At 35.2% G+C, this 21,929-nt stretch overlaps 2 protein-coding genes across 3 annotated transcripts; one reads left to right on the top strand and one right to left on the bottom strand.

Annotated features, from left to right (window-relative positions):
* The first annotated feature begins 1,011 nt into the window (after positions 1-1,011).
* Positions 1,012-10,821, top strand: LOC138317570 (uncharacterized). Its single transcript, XM_069259336.1, has 2 exons — positions 1,012-1,099; positions 5,229-10,821. Exon 2 carries the CDS (start codon positions 5,242-5,244, stop codon positions 10,213-10,215), a length of 4,974 nt encoding a protein of 1,657 aa, XP_069115437.1. The 5' UTR covers positions 1,012-1,099; positions 5,229-5,241; the 3' UTR covers positions 10,216-10,821.
* Positions 10,822-15,322: 4,501 nt separating this feature from the next.
* On the bottom strand, positions 15,323-21,720 carry LOC138317571 (protein ZNRD2-like). 2 transcript variants are annotated; one of them, XM_069259337.1, is made up of 4 exons: positions 21,583-21,720; positions 18,532-18,671; positions 17,459-17,543; positions 15,323-16,103 (listed from the first exon to the last, which is right to left on the bottom strand). In XM_069259337.1, the coding sequence occupies exons 1-4, from the start codon at positions 21,638-21,640 to the stop codon at positions 15,688-15,690; spliced, it is 699 nt and encodes a 232-aa protein (XP_069115438.1). In that variant the 5' UTR covers positions 21,641-21,720; the 3' UTR covers positions 15,323-15,687. The 2 variants fall into 2 exon arrangements, with proteins under 2 accessions (XP_069115438.1, XP_069115439.1); XM_069259338.1 differs by lacking the exon at positions 21,583-21,720 and adding an exon at positions 20,886-20,904.
* Positions 21,721-21,929: the final 209 nt, after the last annotated feature.

Here is a 21,929-nt window from a genome sequence, read left to right as displayed (position 1 = left end):
CTTTCCATGTTAATAAAATCACTTGATATAAAACTTGCATATTGAGTCGATAAAGAAGTAAAAAGCTAAATTACATGCCCCATTGTCGAATTAAAAACTGCATGCCTATCTGTCTGTCGTTTGATTAGTCATTATTGGAGGATTATGTACTATTTAATTGTAATTACAATAGCTATTGTAATTAGCTTTATTGTTTTAATCGGTAGCAAAGTTCCATCTGCATAACAAGAAAAAGGTTAAGTGTAAGATGATATATACACATAAAGGATATTAAATCACTAGTTTCTTAGAAAACTATCACAATAATCGAAATGTCAGCCTTCGCTCACCTTGATGGAGATCCGTCTAAAAGGAAATATGTAAGGGGGTCGAGGGCGGGGCGTGTGGGGGTGAGGAATGGATATTGAGAAGAAAAAATTGATTTGGAATCACAATTGCCAGAGGAAACATTAATATAGAATAGGAAAAGTTTCTCTCAGTACTTTGTAAAAAAAAATAGCGATAACAAATCTTAACTGTTGAAATCCAAGATAGCCGTCTCATGCTATGTTTAGATTAGTTTCAGAATAGTAATTTGGACAGTGGGGATCAAGAAAAGCCTATATGTGAAAGTTGATAAGGTCATCCTCAATACTTTCTAGGAAGTAGAGGTATTTATATAAAAACGTAGCGATACGTACAGACGGACGGGTGATATACTAAAGACGCTATACAATTTGGAGCCCATGGTCATGTCTTAGAAATAATTCATCACTCTTATCTCCTCGGTATCCCCCGCCTCCACAAACATTTTCAAATGTGTCATAAGTGCAACTTACTGTTGCCCAAATCTTCTCTACTGATATCGGTCAGTGTATGTCCGGAGTCATGTCCAGCCATTTGTACCGACTCACCTGCCAGTGGTTAAAGGTCACAGGGGATAGTTTGACTTCGGATAATGCAAAGCTTCCAAAGGTAGATAAAGGAGGTCCACTGCCAATGGTCATCAAATTAAACCTCTTCATATTGGAGCAAACATTACCTGGACAACAGTATATCAACAGATAACCAAAGTGCTTGAAATCATGGCAGTATTCGGGTTAAGAAAGCATACATAGTGGTAAGTAAATTATGTTTTCATTGTTGGTAAATGTGATTAATGAAGCTCATTGACATAGTTCAGTATTAATTGAAAATAATCAAATGAAATCAAATTAAAACAAATTTTGAAATGACCATATGTTTTTTCATCGCATTCCCCATGTATGAACCTGTATCATCATGACATGTTAAGTCGCCCAGACGAATAGAATGACTTCTGATTAAATTAATATACCTATACCTAAAAGATACTACACCGCTGATGAATGGTAACTGTTTACGCTATCAAATACAAGAGCAGACGAATTATTATTTTTCTCACTTAAAAAAGTTACTTTACACTATTACCACCATTGTAAAATTTGAGCTTTTAATTTAACTTAAAAATGAAAACATTAGAAATAATTAATTGCGTCCTGAAAAAAACCCGCAATGACACTATTCCCTATATGGAATGATGAAATGATTGCGTATCCATCAACAAAAGTAAAAGATATTATTTTATATGTATTTTGTACACATATGTACACAATTTGACATAAGTTATTGTTCAAATGATGGGTATCATTTATGGTGATGAAGCATCTTTAAGGATGTACTCCTCTAAGAAGCCAAAATTTTCTTGTATTAAACTTTTTTCTCTTATAGATTTTTGTAAATAGGAGTTCATACCATAAACGAAAATAGATGTAAAAAAGTATGTCCATGTGCTCGTTTTTGAGCTATCGTCACTCAAAGATACCTAGTTGACAAAATATTGGATTTTATGGAAATTTTGCAGTTTTGACCATATACACAAGAGATAAAAGCCATAATTTCCTAACGAGGTGTTTGATATGTATGGATGTTTGTAGAATTTATTTTCCAGTAGTCTTCTTTAAAAATATATCAGTTTTGATCAATAAGACTAATATTTTTTCTAAGAATAATAACATATGCTACCAATACATCTTAATTGTGAGATACAAAATGCACTATTTCCAGCCATTTTTGCCAAATTTATCCCTTTATAGAAAAAGTTCTGGTATTTTGCATATCAACAGGGAACGGGTTGTTCTTTCTAAATCAGACAGAAACATGGGGGTCCGTGTGCTTACTTTTTTGCCCCATTTGAATATTTGTTATTTTTCAGTATTTTAGAGTAAAAAAAAGAAAAGTGCTGAAATTACCATTAAATGTAAAAAATACAGTGACAAGTGTATCAATTCACACATTAATGCTCAATATTTTAATAACCATGAACCCAGTAAAGATTTACAGCAAATATTAGCTTGATACAGCTAAAAATACTGGTGCAGTGATGATTCAAGTAAAAACAATTTTAGTAAAAAATGGTAAAACTGTGGCTCTACTCAAATGAAAAAAGACACTATTTCAAAATGGCCGCCAAATGGGTCATTTCTTAAAATCCCTGTATAAAATATCTACTAAAAACAGAAATGTAATTTTTTGACAAAATTTGCAACTGGCAACTTGCTACAGATATTGATAGATTTTATTTGAAAATTTCATTGTCGAAACGAGACTTCAAAGGGACTGAAACCTCAGAAGAATACATCCTTATTGCCTAATATTCAATCATTTGCAGAATTTCCTATCATATTTGTACGATTATTCAAACAGTTGTATTTTATCGCCAACAATATCGGCTATATTATACTGATTTAAAAATTATATTGTCAATCATCGAATTGTACAAGGTTTATTATCCAGCAAATTTCGTTCTAACTGAAATGCAATGTCAAATGTTTTCAGGCATGTAAAATTGGGAAAAAAAGTCAATGTTTTTTTTTTCTTTTCTTTTGAAACTAAAAAAAATGATATGTATGATTGTTCACATACTTGTAAAAGGTGTTATATTGAAAAAATAATACTAACACGTTGTCAATTCGTTTTATTTGCTCAGAACACTTGTATGTTTCACCCCATACACCTAAATTTTGCAGACCAAATTATTCTAATTTTTTTTTACAAATTTAACGCTTCATACAAAATTCTGATTATCTAATTTTGGAATTGTAGACGAAATAAAGGTTCTAATACCAACTTCAAAATTAGTGGTCAGTGTGTTAGATTTTTGTTTCGCTATAATATTTGTTATTTTTCGGCAAATCAAAATAATTAACTGCAATAAAAAGCAAAAAATAAACAGAAAGCATTTGTTCCGCGAATGTGATGGTGGATGGCGGTAGGCGGGTTTGGCGGTATAACAGGTGTATTTGTATGGAGGAATAAATTCATGGCGATAAGCGGGTTTTGCGGTAAACGGATGGCGACATAACAGGGTTTTACTGTATCTAAAATTGTTGTCGCAATGGCGATTCAAGTGAAAATTTTGAAGTAAAAAAAGTGTTTTTCCTCGTTTCTACAAATCATAAGCATACATTTTAAAATGCCCTCAAATGAGTCATGTTTTAATAAAAGATAAAACAACAGAAGTTTGATTTCCACAAATCGCCATGATATATATTTTTAAAAAATTACTTTTACTGTTGTTAATTTTGTGATAGTACTGAAGGAAAACTTTTCGTACCTAGCTAACAATGAAAGGCTCTAAAGAGATTTATCTCGAATTTTAAGCATGTGTTTTGAATTAGTTTCTTGCACAATCTAGTTTGTTATAGAGTATTTATCTCAGAAAGTACTCTAAAGGTACCTTTCTCCAATTTCATATATCTAAACTACCCATTGTCAATAGTGTCGCGTTTTGTACTAGTGGGTTAAGTATGTGTTCTTTCAACATAGATCAAGGAAGTTTTGAGATTTTCAAAATAAGAAATTATCAATACTGTAACAAGTTGTCATGTGCAAAGTTACCCATAAAAAATGAATGTTATTGCTTGTAGAAGTTCTTAAGATATTACTTATTTTGCGGCCATTTTAAAAAAAAATTTCTTTGTTTTGAGTCTAGCCAATTTGACTTCAATTATTTTTTTTCTAAAACATCTCTCTGACAAAATGTTTCATCAGTATCGAGTTAATTTTTGCTGTAGCGGGTATATATTTATTATTAGGTTCATTATCATTGTGGGAATGATCGAGTTAATGTTGGAAATAATCACTTTTGTGACTTTCTTTTTGCACTTGAGTGTAATTTGAGCACATTTTTTTTCATGCCAAAATATCAAAGAATAAAAAACTAATTTAAATGAGGCAAAATAGTTACCACTCGGACCTATTTTTTTCTGATTTAAAAAGGGTGACCTTTATATGATATGCATTTTTTTATATAGGTTAATACTAAAAATTGAATTAGGATACTTACAAGTGTATTGAGTTGAAAAAGCAAAAACGTTATAGAATCAGATTCGAGGATATAAATTCCATTACTGAATAGTGTTTTAAAGTATTTAAATGGTATTTATTTGCATAAGTATTCATTTAAGACAAATGATTTTTCATATATACTCGCCAAAACAGTAAGTAGTAGTAATAGATGCCCGAATCTGGGAATCTGTTTATTTCGTGTTTCGTTTTTATTTGATTTTCAACTTAAACCATTTCTTCTGAGTTATTAAAATGCACAGATATTTTGTTACAAGCTTTCATCAAAACCAATACTGTAAACCAACAACTTTTTTGTACAATCAAGGTAAATTCGCGAAAGTTTATCTCCGGAAATTGATTTCTTAGAAAATTCTTGCACGATTAAATTCAAAGATATCTTGAGTGCATTCAAGTTTAAATCTGCGAAAATATTTTATAATGGAAATCGCGAGATTTAGTAGCCTCGAAAAGAAAGTTGATTTACAGTATCAAATCATAACCCGGGCCATCACCGTAATCTATTGACTACCTGTGTCGATAAATCATCAGATGTAACTACACAGATATTCAGACCAATTTGTATCATAGATCCTCAGATATATATCTACTATGAAAATAAATTCAAATCAACAGCAATAGTGTTATAGATAGAAACGCACAACTCCAAAACCACGCATACATTTGCATTTAAGTAATATGATGATTTTACCTGGGTTCAGTCCATGGTTAGATTTCAATTGCAGCGTAGGACCTCTGTCTGAGTTTGCCCATAAACAAATAATGAGTTCGTATCGAAAATTTGAATTAGTTTACCAATACCATTTACCCTATTGAAAAAACCTCAGTCCAACACTCACCTGCAACCCATTAATGTGTTTCAGGTACTCTATCAGGATGCCTGCTATTTCTGTTCCTGAGTGTGTCCCAGTTCCCACTCCCGACCTGCCAATCTCCTGTGCGGTCATAGGGGAAGGTAATCTGCTACTTTCATGCCTACAATATTTGGTAGATGCCAGCTTTACAGTATTAGCCGTCTTCACCGACACAGCAACAGTTAAAACCTTCTGTGACGAGAAAAAAATACTTCACTGGAAAAGGGGAGCAAATATTGAAAATGCTTTAAAAGATATTTCAGTTGAGTATCTATTCAGCATCTCGAACCCCCGAATTTTAACCGAGGCTGTACTGAAAATACCTAAACGATTGTCAATCAACTACCATGATTCGCCACTACCGACTTACGCCGGGGTTCATGCCACCAGCTGGGCTATCATCAACGATGAGACGCACCATGGCATCTCCTGGCATGTCGTTGAAACGGGAATCGATACCGGCGACATTCTCCAGTTTAAAGAAGTCAAAATTGACCGTAGTGATTCCGCTTTCACACTAAATATGAAGTGCCAAGAAGCAGCAAAATCTGCATTCCAGATTCTCCTAAAACAGATTAAGAACGGTAACATAACTCGAACGAAACAACTCGGCGTTGGGAGGTCGTATTATGGGTTACATGCTATACCGCCTAATGTTGGAGTTCTAAACTTCAGTTTGACCTGTGCAGAGATATGCAACCTTGGAAGAGGACTTGAGTTCGGCAACCATGATAATGCGCTGGGAAGTCCAAAAATAATAACATCAACTGGAGATTTCGTTCTCGTCACAAATGTTGAAGAATCGCAGTCGCTTCATGATGCGAACGCTAAACAAGATGGAACGATCATAGATATTGTTGACGACACTTTGGTGGTCACAACACGAGGAAATCCAGTTTTGTTGTCCATCACAAAGTTAGACGGATCCTATCTATCACCTTCTGAATATAGAGAACTTGGAATATACATTGGTGCAAAGCTATCAAGCAATTTTGTGGTTGACACGCAACATCTGACGCAAATAAGAAAGAAAGAAGCGTTTTGGAGACGAAAGTTGAAAGTCTATGAACCTACAACTTTTTTTCGACAGAGGATGAATGTAGTTGCGGATATCATAGATGTTTCAACGGATGTCAATGTGAAGTCTATCGTCATTCCGCTGCCAGTTCCGAACATGAATGGACATACCTTTCATACCCACACTCGCGAACTCCTTGTATCCGCATTTGTTGCATTTATAGGTCGAATGACCTGTAACTCGAATGTGTCTCTTGGCATCCTAGCAGACAAGTCCAGTATACCAGAGATGGCTCGTCAGCTCTACTCTGACATCTGCCCAGGAGTGTTCTCGGTTGATCTTCAGGAGAAAACACATGTCGTCATGCACGATCTTTATGTGATGATAGAGACTTATAGAGACGCACGATCATTTCTGGTTGACATGTTCTATAGATATCCAGAGCTTCGTGGACAGAAACGAACACCAAATCATAATATAGCTATAGGTAACCTCCCGAAACATGCGTCGCCTATTGCCATAGCACAACATGCTCTTCATGACTGCAATATACTGCTATTGTTCAACGAAGATGGCCAAAAGATGCATTTGATGTATAAAGAAAAACTTGGCAAGAATTTCCAATACGTCAATGACGTTCTTCAACATTTCCCAACATTTCTCCGATATGTCGCCTCAAAGGGCTTGAACCAGTCATTGTGTCAGACCAACCTTGTACCTGATGCAGAGTTAAAGCTGCTGTATCAACAACCACCTGCATTCAAACCATCTACGCAAAGGATTTATGACGTTTTCGAAGAACAGTGTAAAGCTTCTCCAAATAATATAGCTCTTCGTTCAACAACACTAAGCTGCACATACGAAACCTGCAACAATTTAGTAGGAAAGATTTCACTTCTTCTTGAGGGAACGAACGAAAATGAAACAATAATTGGCCTTCATATACAAAATTCAATGGAATATGTTCTTTCTGTCCTTGGAGTTTTGAAAGCTGGTCGTGCTTTCCTACCACTTCCTCTTGACTATCCAGAAGATAGACTAGTCTTCACTGTACGAGACGCGGGAGTACAGAGTATGTTAATAACTGCCTCAGTGTATAACAATTTAAAGTCTAAAGGCTTTGATGTGAAACCAGTCGGGTCAGATGCTGTACCGATTGATCGCGATGCAGTGATGCTTGTGAAATTACAAACCAACCAATTGAGATTGGAAAACACCCCTAAAGCTGCAAACGACGATTTAAGAAATGAAAACACACAAAATGGTAAAATGAATGAGGAGGTCAACTTTGCATCAAATGGAGACAACCCTGCAAATGGCGTCGAGAACTTCCAATCACAAGGAGATAATGCAACTCAGATGACAGATGAAAATGTCTGTTACGTAATGTATACTTCCGGATCAACTGGTAGGCCTAAGGGAGTAAAAGTAACCCATTCAGGTGTCATCAATCTTGCTAAAGCCCAGATAAGTTTCTGGGGTCTTCAGAGCCACGATGTCATCGCACAATTTGCTTCAATCGGATTCGACGCTACTATATCCGAAATGTTTACCGCCTTATTTTCTGGAGCGACATTAGTAACCCTTAGTGAAAAGGAACGTCTTGGGCAAGAATTTGTAAATACCATGAACAACTTGGATGTAAACACCATAACTCTACCACCATCTGCTCTCAACTTATACAGTCCAAACGAGCTGCCGAAACTGTCGAAGGTTATAACTGCCGGAGAAGCATGTTCGCTAGGGACTGCCCTGAAATGGACAGTTGACAACAAGACAACACAATTCTTCAACGCTTACGGCCCAACAGAAACAACTGTCTGTGCGACGTGTTACGAGTTCAAGCCTTCTCATGCCCAATTCGATGATACTCAAGATCTGTCCATAGGTAAAGCAATACCAGGAATGTGTGTGTATCTCTTCGATGACTTCATGAAACCAGTCCCTCCCGATGTTGTCGGCGAGATCTATGTTGGAGGTATTGGCGTATCTAAAGGTTACATCGGCCATGCAGCTCACCGCAACCCAGAACGATTCATACAGAATCCTATCACTGATCAGCAATGCCTGTTATACAAAACCGGCGACCATGCATTTCAGTCAAAGGACGGTAACATCACTTATGTTGGCAGATTGGATGACATGATAAAAGTAAGAGGACAGCGAGTTGATCTCAGCGAAATCGAACAGGTTCTGATTCAACACACAAAAGTTGAGCTCGCAGTTGTTGTACCCCATAAGTGTAACCAATCCAAAGAAGTCAGTATAGCGGCATACGTGGCACCGTCTTTCGTCTTTCTGTCCGAGTTACGAGAGTACTTGACGAAGGCTCTTCCGAAATACATGATACCTACCTTCATTAAAAAAGTCGAGGTGACCGATTTCCCGATGACATTAAATGGCAAAATTGACAGGAAACTGTTGGAAAAAGATGAATCCGTACACGAACAAAAGAAATTTGGGGGAGGAAGTCACTTAAATGAAACGCAATTGGCTATTGCTAATCTCTGGTGCGACATTCTGAAGTTGAATGAATCCGCCGTACATGACTTTCATCGACAGACGTCTTTTAGCGAACTCGGCGGGAACTCCCTACAGCTTGTGCTTCTACAACGATCATTTGAAGACAAGCTCCATGTTCAGCTATCGTTTACAGACTTAGGAATGGCAGACACAATCGAAGAGTTCAGCGATATAATAAAAAGGAAGAAAGACATGCTCCGAAGAGCTGCTCAAAATAAATCAAATGACATTGGTGACCTTCGTCAGGAAATACTAAAAGATTCTTTTCTAGATCCACGGATAATGCCACAACATGCTAGGCGAGGTTCTGTAAAATTCAGTCACTTTTCCGCATTTGTACAGAAATGTTCCATGAAATTTCCACGAAACGTTCTGATTTCTGGAGTGACAGGATTTCTTGGAGCTTATCTTCTGTCAGAGATTCTTGAGCAGACGAACGCTCATGTATGCTGCATGGTACGAGAATCTACAGAAACTAGAGGCTACGGAAGGATCGTGGAAAACCTTAGAAAGTACAATTTGTGGAAAGTTGAATATGGAAGCAGAATCGCTGTTGTGATATCTGACTTGTCACAAGAAAATCTCGGCATAGCTCCGGACATTTACTCAGCACTTTGTAACGTCATTGACGTTGTTTTCATGAACGCTGCCAAAATGAACTTCAACAGTGGTTATGATGACCACAAGATAGCAAATGTCGACAGCACCAAGGAATTCATTAAGTTCGCCGTCACTGGTACACTTAAGTACATATTCTCAACTTCATCTCTCAGCGTTTTCCTCTTCCCTCAAAGCTCACCTAAAACATCACCAACAAATCGAATGTGCTATGAATCCGAGTTCTGTGAAGACCCATGCAGCTTGGAGGGAGGTTACGGGAAGAGTAAGTGGGCAAGTGAAAAACTCATCATGCAAGCGTTGGAGTTCCTACCTGGTGGTGCTATATTTCGTCCAGCGCGGATATCCGGTAGCTCAGTCGATGGTGCCGGTCCAAGAAACGATCTTTTCGCCTCAACCTTGATTGGTATGGCACAGTTGGGATCTTTCCCCGACATGGACTTCCCCTATGATCTTACGCCCGTGGATTATGTCGCCAAGGCAATGGTAGAGATCGCACTGAAGATCTGTAACGAAAGTGACGAACATGAACAAGTGTACCACTTATTCAACCCTCAGACAATTCCATTTAAAGACATTTTCAAAGGAATGGGTCTAACACCTCTTCCTCTAGAACAATGGCGTCAGGAACTGAGAAATGCGCCAGATGACAACGAAGTCCTGATCCCGTTCACTCCTTTCTTCCACTCCGAATTCTGGGACAAGGCGCCTCACTGGCCAGTATTTGACACTACCAATACTGAAAGGCTTACAAGTGATGACACAAAGGAGCTCTTGAAGCCTTCGGAAGATCTATTGTGCTTGTATAAATCCTATTTCGGGCTGAACACAAAGTAATACCTTTTCATTACCTATATTTGTGGTTGATCGTGCTTGGAACTTTGCAAGCTGTGAACATTTAAGTGTATCAGTGTAGACCCGCAATGCTAACATTCAGACTTGTGTCATAGCTATATCTGCCACTTATGCTTACATTCAGACTTGTGTCATAGCTATATCTGCCACCTATGCTAACATTCAGACTTGTGTCAGAGCTTTCTGTCATTTATGTTAACATTTAGTCTTGTGTCAGAGCTATCTACCACTTATGGTAACATTCATACTTGTGTCAGAGCTATCTACCACTTATGGTAACATTCATACTTGTGTCAGAGCTATCTACCACTTATGGTAACATTCATACTTGTGTCAGAGCTTACAGTCACTTAAGATACAAGATTTGATTGATACACTGTACCAATCAAAGAAATATTTGTGAAGCCAGTTTGTAACAAACATAAGAAATATTTTATCATGTTACGATCACTATACATCAAGTAATGTCAACCTACTTAATTTCACATTTAAATGCCTATTTAATTTCTTGTCGCTCTGGAATAATGCGTAATTTAATCACATGCAAAATTAAGTTGCTGTAAAACAACTTTCTGTCACGGCTACTAAATTTTGCGATTTCCGTTTCAAAACATTTTCACGGATATCAAGTTTGGCATCTTTAGCATTGAATGAAATTTTCATTAAATATAATTGTGCAAGAATTATGGAAGGTATCAATTCACGGATATAAAATTCGCAAATAAATCGCACGCGAAAGAAAGTTGGTTTGCAGTATACATGTATTAAGAAGTTTACATATCGTATACATTTAAAACATTTCTTCTGTCACAATTTATTTAAATCTATAAGTATATGTTGCCAGAATTTGAAGACCTAACAGTCTTAATGAAGTCAATAATGCTGCTTTTATTCTAATTGATCAGAAGTGACAATGTGACACTAAGACAAAGTCATTATAAATTTCCTGCTGAATCTATCAAAACATCTACAATGTAAAATATCAAAATCGGCAATTGGCCAGTTTATGTAGATAAAACGATATGCAGGATAAGTGTCTTTCGTTCATAACAGGTTTTATTGTTTAAGTCATATGGTACACTTTATTTTCGGGCATACTTAAAGAAGGTTGGCAAACTTCGGTTTGCTGTCCCCACCATTAGATTACTACATGTATTTTACATTTTTGATTTTTTAAATCAAGTTTCCATATCATTACCAACTTCCTATTATTATTATTTGAGCAAGGTTTTTCTCTCTTAAAAATTCTTTTGAATAATTAAAATAATTCAGGCAAATTTGAAAATTGGGCCTTTAATTTACAATAATTATTTTGTTGTGAGTAAAAATGGAATAATATTTTCATGTTTCATGGGCTTTATGACAGGTGTATTTTGGTAACAAGTCACAAGTGTTACATGGGCATATCTTCATGTGAATTTCAGATCAAGATATCTCAGATCAAATTGACCTGAAGATATATTCCCTGTGTATGTTCTGTTTATCACAAAATTTAATGATGTAAAAATAAAGCTTTCTATTTGTTTTTTTTATATATATCAAACAAACAATCTAGATTATGTCAGATGTTTCCATTGCACTAAGACAATTGTGAAATGTTGCATATACATAGCGATGTTGTAAATAATTACTATCCTATCTTAGTTTACTTATTTCTTGGCTAGAGTTGCTAAAAAATAGGTTTGGTGAAATTTGATGAAACAGAATTTGCAAAAGAATGAACTATGTTTTTGCCATATTGAACCTTAAAAAGAAATGGTCACTTTCCGTCTGTAACGACTTCGACCAGGCACAAATTTTGCCCATGCTAAAATGTACTAAAACTGAAATCTCACATGATGTATTATGGATTTTCGTGGTCCAAAATTGAATCTATTTTATTGATTCATTAAAACGGCAAATGCCAAAATATTAATATATAAAATAGTATATTATTCGATCCAATAAGTGCCCAGGGCGCTTAAAAATAAAGCAAATAAGGGGGGTGCTTAATAGAAACAAATCGGACTAGCCGTTCATAAAATTATTCTACAAAGTAAGCCATTTAAATCAATTCGCAAAATAAATCAGTAATGAAGCCAATACAGTTTTCATATTTTCTGTCTGCATTTTATTCGAAGTAAATGAAGTTGAAGCCTAAAAAAGGGGGGAGGGGGCCTTTATTGGGTCGAATAGAGTAATTATGTGATTGAAATATCTATAGAAATTTAAAGTGTATTTTAAACTACTAATCCATAATGACTTGTTGCCTAACAGGGTTGACCCGGCACAATGTTTACATTTTATACTGGAAAGATACTGAATGAAAATAATGTATTGTCATTTTCTTTCTGATAAGTAGTTTTCATTTCTTTTTATTTGAATAATATAATTTATTTGTCATCGCATATAATTCAAAATTTGAAAATTTCTTTTCATTTGACAAAGCAAAATTCTTGTCAAAAAAAAAATGATTAGCAGACATTTTGGAGGATTGAACATTGAATCTTTTGATTGCCATGCAGCTACTCAACCAAATGAGCTAAACAGACTTGATACTGAGGGTTGTTCTGATTTTGATTTGAACACAGCCTAGCTGGTATTAATTTACCAGCGGACCCCTTTTTAGGAATAGGATTAAAGTTGTATTTCAGTAAAAGTTGATCATCTGATGGTTTATATGAAAATAATTATTGAGGAAAAATTAAGTCACAAATTGCACAATGATGCAACTTTGAGGTTGATTGATAATTACTACAGCAATTAACAAACTAAGATGTAAAGCAAAAGTATTAATAAACCTCTTATTTCTTTATTCATTTTTAGATTTTTAAATTTAGGCATATTTGGGTTACTCAGGTCGCTATGCGCCATACTTCTTTCAACACGAATACCAGAATTTGTAAAAGTACATACGTAAAAAGTATTCTTATCTACAAATACAATATTGTCCCAATCAAATAATTATTTTGGAGAAATTATATCCATGGAAACACTTCAGAGTACACTAGAAATGTAAGATGTCTCTGAAATCAACTAATTTACTTGAATTTTTTTATTTAAAATTCTTACTGTAATTATCTGTTAACATGTATAGTATGTGTTTTGTTTTTGCATCAAATAAATCTGCAATAAAATTGAAATATGTACCAGTTTATTTAGTTTCATTTGAAAAGTATCTTTTGTTTTTTTTAGTAATAAAACAATTGGTCAAATGCCTTTAACAGTCACTTTATTTTAAAAGCCCTTATATGTAAACTACCGTATTTGACCCAATCAGTGTCTCCATCCCTATAAGCGCCCCTCCCCGTTTTTGAGGTCTCAACTTCACTAACAATGATTTGAATCTTAAAACCATGAAGATTTCTCAATTTTATTCATGTAAATTAATTCATGTTTACTGAGAGCTGTTCAATGATTTTGTGAAATGTTAGCCTAAATTTGGTCCTATTAAGCACCCTTCAATTTCCCCATTTTTCAATACCGTGGGCATTTATTGGGTTGAATACGGTTTACATATCTATCGAGTACTGTAAATCAACTTATTTTCGTGGCAAATTAATTTACATGCCTTACAACTACTGTATTTCACGGTGATATAAATTCATGATTTATAGTTAAAGATGCTTAACGGCTGACGTAGCAGCATATTTTTTCGCTATCAAAAACAGCAGTAGACGAATCAGCATTTCTCTTCAGTTACAAAAGTGATTTACTTTAAACCATTACTACCATTGAAAATTTTCAGCTTCTTATTTTACTTCAAGACGAAAATATTTAAAAATAATTAAGTGTGTCCCAAAAGAGTTATATTGGCACTATGTCCTATATGGAATAAAGTACTGATTGTGCATGCACCAAGAACAAAATAAATTGTTTTATCCTGCAACTGTCCCACATACTGACCGATAACTACTGCCAGATAAACTTGTGCTTTATCCGTCAATACAATATGCTTTATCCGTCAATACGATCACTTGAATTTGTTCCATATCTGACGGAACTTTTTCTAACTTGACCCAGAACTAGAACCTTCTGGTGAATGAAACGTCATTCAGTCCCGCTAAAACGTGACGTCACATTCACCGAATGACGTCATTATTTCCAATATAGAAAATCTCGTATGGCGGTGTCGTTTTTTCTTGGCTCATGACAAAGGTATGTATTGTTAAGTAATTTTTTAATGGGTATTTATTGTTATTTGAGTATTTTCATTTCCTTTCAGTGATATATCACACTGAATAGAATTACGGTTACTGTTTGTGAATGCGCTTATTTATTTCCCACGGCAGTAAAAAGGAGTACACTCTCATTCGGTTAAGTGAATGAATCTTTACCTCCGCATCAAAGAAGCGTCTCGCTTCGAGCGGAAAAAAAGTAAGGAACTGTCAATTTGCTTTCATTTTGAATGCCATAATGGTTGCAGGATAAACAGAATACACGGTTAGTATCTTACAATACAAATTTTATTTTGGTGCTCGACACGGAAAGCCGAGATGACTCGGCAAAGCCTCGTCATCTTGGCTTTCCTACGTCTTGCACCAAAATAAACCTTGTATTGTAAGATACTAACCGTGTATTCTCTATATGTACTTTAGTGTTAATAAAACACACATATACGGGTACACAATTAAACATCAGTTATTGTTTAAATGATGATTATCATTTATGCACTATAGGCAGTTGACATCAAGGAAAAGCTTTATTTCACTTGTAGTTGAAACCATTTCTAGGTCATTTATTTTCACAAACTATAATTAGCAGTGAAACATTAAAATTTTTATCTCACACAAAAAGACGGCTGATTTTCAGTATTGCTGTATCATAGGATGGGGATACAAGGCTTAGCTGGTGTGCATGTATAGCGGAGAGCCATCTACTTTTAGCAATAACTCACCACATGTGGTCATTTGTGTCCATTGTGTTTTTTGAAAAAAACTTAAGTCAAAAACTGACTTAAGGCATAATTTTTTTATTAAGTTACATAAGGAGAAAAACTTTGACTTAAATTTGCACTTCTGTTTCGAGAAATTGGGGCAAGGTCACAGCGATACCACCTACACCTTAAAACTTGTTTATTTCTAATATGAACCAACACTTCAATACATGCTCTGACTGAATTCGCCATATACTTTATTATGAAACTTTTGTACTTTATCAATACTGGTACTGACAATAAATAAATAATTCCATCACAAAGTATTATCAATCTGAAGGTCGACAAATAGTACAATCCATCTTTGCACATTACAGAGTTAGCTCCCTTGCGGTAGGCACTGACTGTTACGTCGTTATTTTGTGAGCGCAATTCACATCGTTTTCTCCAAAAAGTATGATGTAACGCTCATAAACACATGATGTCACAATCAATACCTACCTGCAAGGGCAGATAACTCTGTTATATGCAAATACAGAAAAGGAGAATATGAAAAGTTTGGATATTGGAGCTTTTGACACACAACACAACTTCATACATCACAGATCCTTGAGACTACGAATCGCATCAGCACTAGCTTTAATAAATTCACAAAGCTGTGTACAGCGCACAAGGTTTGTCTCGGATTTCAACTGTTCTGACGCCCACTGTAGTTTCCTGCACAGACAATCTACAGTCTCCGCCTTAACCTCTGTGACTGGCCCTGGGGAGGGGCAATCCCTGGGGGCTGGGAAACTGTGACTTGAAGAGGATAGTACAGGAGGTATATCTACGTGATGTACCTCTGTGGTAGAGGAGGTGGTAGTAGGCTGGCCAGATCCGCGTGGCATCATGGTGACCCGCACTGGTTGATGATCTTCACTCGTGGAAATGTCGACCGCTGATGAGATGTGATTCTCTAATGTTGAATGGCTACCTTCAGAAACCTGGGATCGAGCGGCAATTGCATTTACAACTGAATTTAGGAAACAAGAAGAAATATAGTAAAACAACTGCATTTAGAAAATAAAAGAAATATGATAAGACTAAATCAAAATTTAATTCTGATCATTTGGCTGTCTTAATGTATTGTTTCCACACAGAAAAATGATCTTTATACATCTGTCACTGTTATGTACTGATAAAATTTACTTAAATAATCGTTTCCCCCCTCAAGTAAAACCAATAATTACATGATCCTAAACTCTTAAAATACCAAGGTTATTTTTTAACAGACTTAGTTACACATTATTACAACATTTCACAAGCCCAATATCAGGTCTCTATAGGCCTCTGTAATTAAATGACAAGAAGTCATTTGAAGATTTTAGCCTATTTGACCTTTGTGAATTTTAATGAAGCTGTATGGGAGCAGCCATCTTGGAAAGTACATCATTAACCAATCAAATGCTTTGGTTTTTTTCTAGTTTTCAGAATATTGTTTGGTAATCCTCAATCTAACTTTACAAATCAAGATGAAGAGTTTGACAAGACTCTCACTTTACAAACTAAGCCAAAGAGTTTAACCAGACTCTCAATTTACAAATCGAGATGTAGAGTATGACCAGACTCTCACTTTAAAATCGAGGTGTAGAGTATGATCAGACTCTCACTTTACGAACTAAGACAAAGAGTTTGACCAGACTCTGACTTTACAAATCGTGATGTAGAGTTTGACCAGACTCTGACTTTACAAACTAAGCCAAAGAGTTTGACCAGACTCTCAATTTACAAATCGAGACAAAGAGTTTGACCAGACTCTCACTTTAAAATCGAGATGTAGAGTTTGACCAGACTCTCACTTTACAAACTAAGCCAAAGAGTTTGACCAGACTCTCAATTTACAAATCGAGATGTAGAGTATGACCAGACTCTCACTTTAAAATCGAGATGTAGAGTATGATCAGACTCTCACTTTACAAACTAAGACAAAGAGTTTGACCAGACTCTGACATTACAAACTAAGGCAAAGTGTTTGACCAGACTCTGGCTTTACAAACTAAGACATAGAGTTCGGCCAGACTCTCACTTAACAAACTGAGATGAAGAGTTTGACTAGACTCTCACTTTACAAACTAAGATGAAGAGTTTGACCAGACTCTCACTTTACAAACTAAGACAAAGAGTTTGACCAGACTCTCACTTTACAAACTAAGACAAAGAGTTTGACCAGACTCTCACTTTACAAACTAAGACAAAGAGTTTGACCAGACTCTCACTTTACAAACTAAGACAAAGAGTTTGACCAGACTCTGTCTCTACCCTAGGAATCCCTAGTCAACATGACTTAACAAAAAGGTCTTGATTTGTTTACCATTTTGACATACTTACCAGGATCATCCTTGTCATTGTCTGCATCCAATTCCTTACAGGTAATACAGTATTTTTCCCCAGCCTTTGTCTCCATCAGAATGGTCTAATTAATATATAAAACCACCTATCATGACATTATGTGAGCGAAACTTACCGACATTTTCTCCCAAAAAGTATAATGTAACACTCGTAAACACATGACATCATTATCAATACCTACTGGAAAGGACAGATAACTATATATATATGTAATATGCAAATACAGAATACATTTGATGACAGAATTTGAGGTTAGCATATGAGTTATGTTAACCTAGAGGACCACTTTAACAGTTTGGTCCGAGAGTTCAACGTAACACATGTTGACCAAATACTCAGTCTACAAACGTTTTATTAAACCTTCTATCATATACATGTATATAACTATGAAAAACAACTCCTTCATTACACATTTATAATTATTATATATGGTAGCAAACGAAATTAACACAGCCATTTTAATTTTTGAAATACAATTCCATACATAGGATGGATCTTTAATTTGAGAACTGTCACTGATACTCTATTTAACAGTACACACATAACGATAGAATATATTGATAAACAAGGTCATTTTGACAACCTTGGCAACAGTCAAATAGAAAATTAGGTAGATATGGTGTCATGGTGGTTATCATGGATTTGGGAATGACCCCAAAAATAACTTTATTGGGACCATACCTGGATCAGGCAAGTTTCAGCTATATTGCACTGATAGAACTTGAGAAGAATAAGTTCCAAATCTGTTTTCGAGATGGTGGCCATGGTGGTCATTTTATATTTCAGATCAACCCGAAAAACTGACAAAATTTGGTTGGAATCATGTCAAGATCACTTCAGGCAAGTTAAATAAAGCTAAATTGCACTAAAAGAACTTGAGAAGAAATTCTAATTATGACAAGTTTATTGATGGTACACATGTCACCTATATGTTAGTAAGTATATATAAATGTGATCATATGTTCTGCTGCTTTTCTTGATTTAACTGTAACGAACAGTTTCACAATATATAGGTTTATTAAGTTATAAAGTACCGGTACACATGCACTTACCGAACACAGGTCACAAACAATGCCCAGCATTTTATAACCTCTAAGCAAGTAGTCTCCCATGATTTTACTTATTTTGTCGGATCTTTCCCTTCGGGCAGCTATGATTTTCATCTCTGCTTCACTCGGTGGTTCCCATTCATCTAGAAAAGATCCAAAGCAAACATGCTCTAAATAATTAAATCATATGGTATTACACATCAATAGCTACAAAATAACAAAAATTACATCTTGTCGTTTCATCAACATTGCATGAGTTTTCTCATGAGTTCAAACCAAAATTAATACCCCATACAATCTTTTTATAAAATCAAACTTTACAATCTGTGTTTTTCAGTTCTCATTTTGGCTACCTATGTCTTATCCTTATCTTTTACATACAACCATTATTCATCTTCTGTCCTGCTACACGACGCGTGTAGTTTGGCCCTAAATGACCTTACTTGTCGATGGGCCGTGAAACACAAACAAACAAACAAACAAAAGTAATGAAATCTTAAATCCAAATACTAATGTACACCAATTCGCATTTGCGTTTAGATTTTGAATATCATAGGTCAGTTATATTTTGTGATGTGTTAGTCAAACAATTTTTGATTATCAAAGGAATTTTGTACTACCTTTCACGGGTTGTTTCATGCCACTATCTTCTTGTTTAAAAACAATATTCATTGCCATTGAGATCTCATAATTAGATATCTGGCAGGGCTTATTTCAGTGTGATTTGGAGCCAAATTTCAGCCTCATACCCGATGACAAAACCTCTAAATTATTCCTTATTCAATTTCCCAAATTAGGAGAAGACAAATTATATTAGTAGTTTTCTTCAGTTAAAGAAGATAATAATTTTACACCATTACCACCATTGAAAAGTTTGAGATTCTAATTTTATTTCAAATTCACGATTAAGGTGGTTCAATACAGTTAGGCCTAAAAATTTCCCCTCGTTTAATTTTCTTTAAAATTTTCTCACCGAAAGATTGGTTGATAAACTGTTTATTAATTAAGGCTTTTATTTGAACTAGGGCAACCTACATATGAAATTTGAGAAAGATCCCTTTAGTACTTTCTGAGAAATAGCGATAACAAACTTTAACTATCAAAATCCAAGATGGCTGCCTGGCGACCATCTTGTTCACTGATCGGTCCCAAAACGCAATATGCACAACTAGGGCCCTAGGGGAACCTACATATGATATTTGAGAATGGTCCATTCAGTACTTTCTGAGAAATAGCGATAACAAGAATTGTAAATGGACGGACGGATGGAAGGGCGGACCACAGACGAAAGGCGATTTGAATAGCCCACCATCATGATGATGGTGGGCTATTCAATTTGACCATGCAGTTTTGGAAATTTTGTACTCCAAATATCCCTACTTTACCATATGTTTTTCTCAAAATACAATTTTACACACATATTTTCAAAGCTTGGTAATTGACCGAAATATTACAAACAACAACATTTTTTATCTTTAATATGTAAGTTTATATGGCTATCAATGACCTCAGTGTTGTTTCCACTTTAAAGAATACATTAATTGTGATTTTTTTTTATGTGAATGCATATAAATGAGGCCTTAAAAGGGCCAATTTTTGCATTTGAATTTCAACTTAAATACCTAATTTCAAAAAATTGTGTGGTTTAATTTTCTTTATTTATTGTCTACAATAATTAGACAATTGTTTGGGTTACGATGAAAGAATATGAAAAAAAATGACAGCATAATTTTTGAATCATTAGCCTCTCTATACCCCTACCCCCTAAAAATGACTTTTTTCACAATTATATAATAAGACTGAAATCAAGCGGTAATTTTTTTATAAAGTACATCTTATATCTTCAACTTTATCAAGTATAATAGACTGGTAATATAAATTGTTATGTTGTGTTATGTGGTATGTATAACTGTTAACTTCATGTCACGTGCACGATGCCACCGAATCGATGCTATACTAATTAATAAGCTAAGAAATGGCACAAATAAGCCATTATTTTGCCTGGATGTAATATCTGAAAAATATTCTTATATTACATTAATGATATGCCACTTCACCTCTCATCTTCAGTTAGATTGTTCGACAATGACACTATCTCGTACATAACAATTACATCAATAAAAAGTTTCAGAAACACTCAAAAATGATCTAGATAAACTTGCTGACTGGGAAAAAAGGTGGAAAATGGAATTCCACACCCAGAAATGTAATATTCTTTCGATTACCAAGACTAAACCTGCCATAAAATATAATTATTATCTTCATGGTCACTGTTTGGAACACACTGATAAGGCAAAATATCTGGGCCTAACAATCCAACACGACATAAAATGGGACTCCCACATCAGCAACATCACCTGCACAGCCAATAAGACCCTTGGCTTTATTAGATGAAATCTAAAAATTAATTAAAAAAAGATCAAAGAACAAGCATACATTTATCTTAAGTACGTCCCACACTTGAATGTGCTTGTACAGTGTAGGACCCATACCAGAAGGGAGACATATATAAGCTAGAAATGGTCCAAACGCAGAGCTGCTTTATATGTCACTAACAGTTTCCATAACACCACAAGCGTTAGTGACATGCTTGAACACCTAGAGTGGCCTAGCTTATAATTATTTATCGGTTTGAAGAAAAAACGCAAGGCTAAATATGCTTTTTAAAATCACTAAAAAAGACCAATACTTGACCTCACAGTTACGCCCTACCGACACTCCCACACTCTTTCCCCGCACTATCCAAGACTGGAACTCTCTTCCGCCAGATCTTGTAATCTCAAAGTCGCTTGACTCCTTCAAACCCCGTCTTTCATCTCTAATTTAATTATTTTCTTCTCTTGCTCTGTTCATAGCCACACCTTCAATAATATCGACATGATCTTCAATATGATGAAGTAGGTCGATTATAAGGTAGATGTAATTTGTTGTCTGATTTTATTACTGACGTCATAGTAATCAAAATTATCCATTGTTCTCATAAAAAGGTGAAATTTGGATCACGGCGAGATAAGGACATCGGCTATATACATGTAACTATAGTTTATAACTTACTCATTTCCGCTGTAAGTAGATCGTCGTCATCCGCGTTGTTGTTCATGGTGGTCGCCATTAAATTATGTAATAATTGAAAAAACGGAGTGCGGAGAAAGCAAACGCGGAACTGCAACACAATAATTTATCATTTTATTATCGTGATTTTTTTCAAGAAAAAAAATAACGGTAATAAGAAATTTGATATCAATAGATGATATTTAGATAAATTACTGTACCTGAATTTCTGTCAATATATATTTTTGATATACAATAAATTTTGTTATCAATTAATTCATATTACAGAGTTAGCTCCCTTGCCGGGAAATATCCATTGTGACGTCATTTTCTCCAAATATGACAGTCGT

This window comes from Argopecten irradians, chromosome 3 (assembly GCF_041381155.1).
Source record: "Argopecten irradians isolate NY chromosome 3, Ai_NY, whole genome shotgun sequence".
Lineage (NCBI taxonomy): Eukaryota > Metazoa > Mollusca > Bivalvia > Pectinida > Pectinidae > Argopecten > Argopecten irradians.
This window is presented reverse-complemented; position numbering and strand designations above follow the sequence as displayed.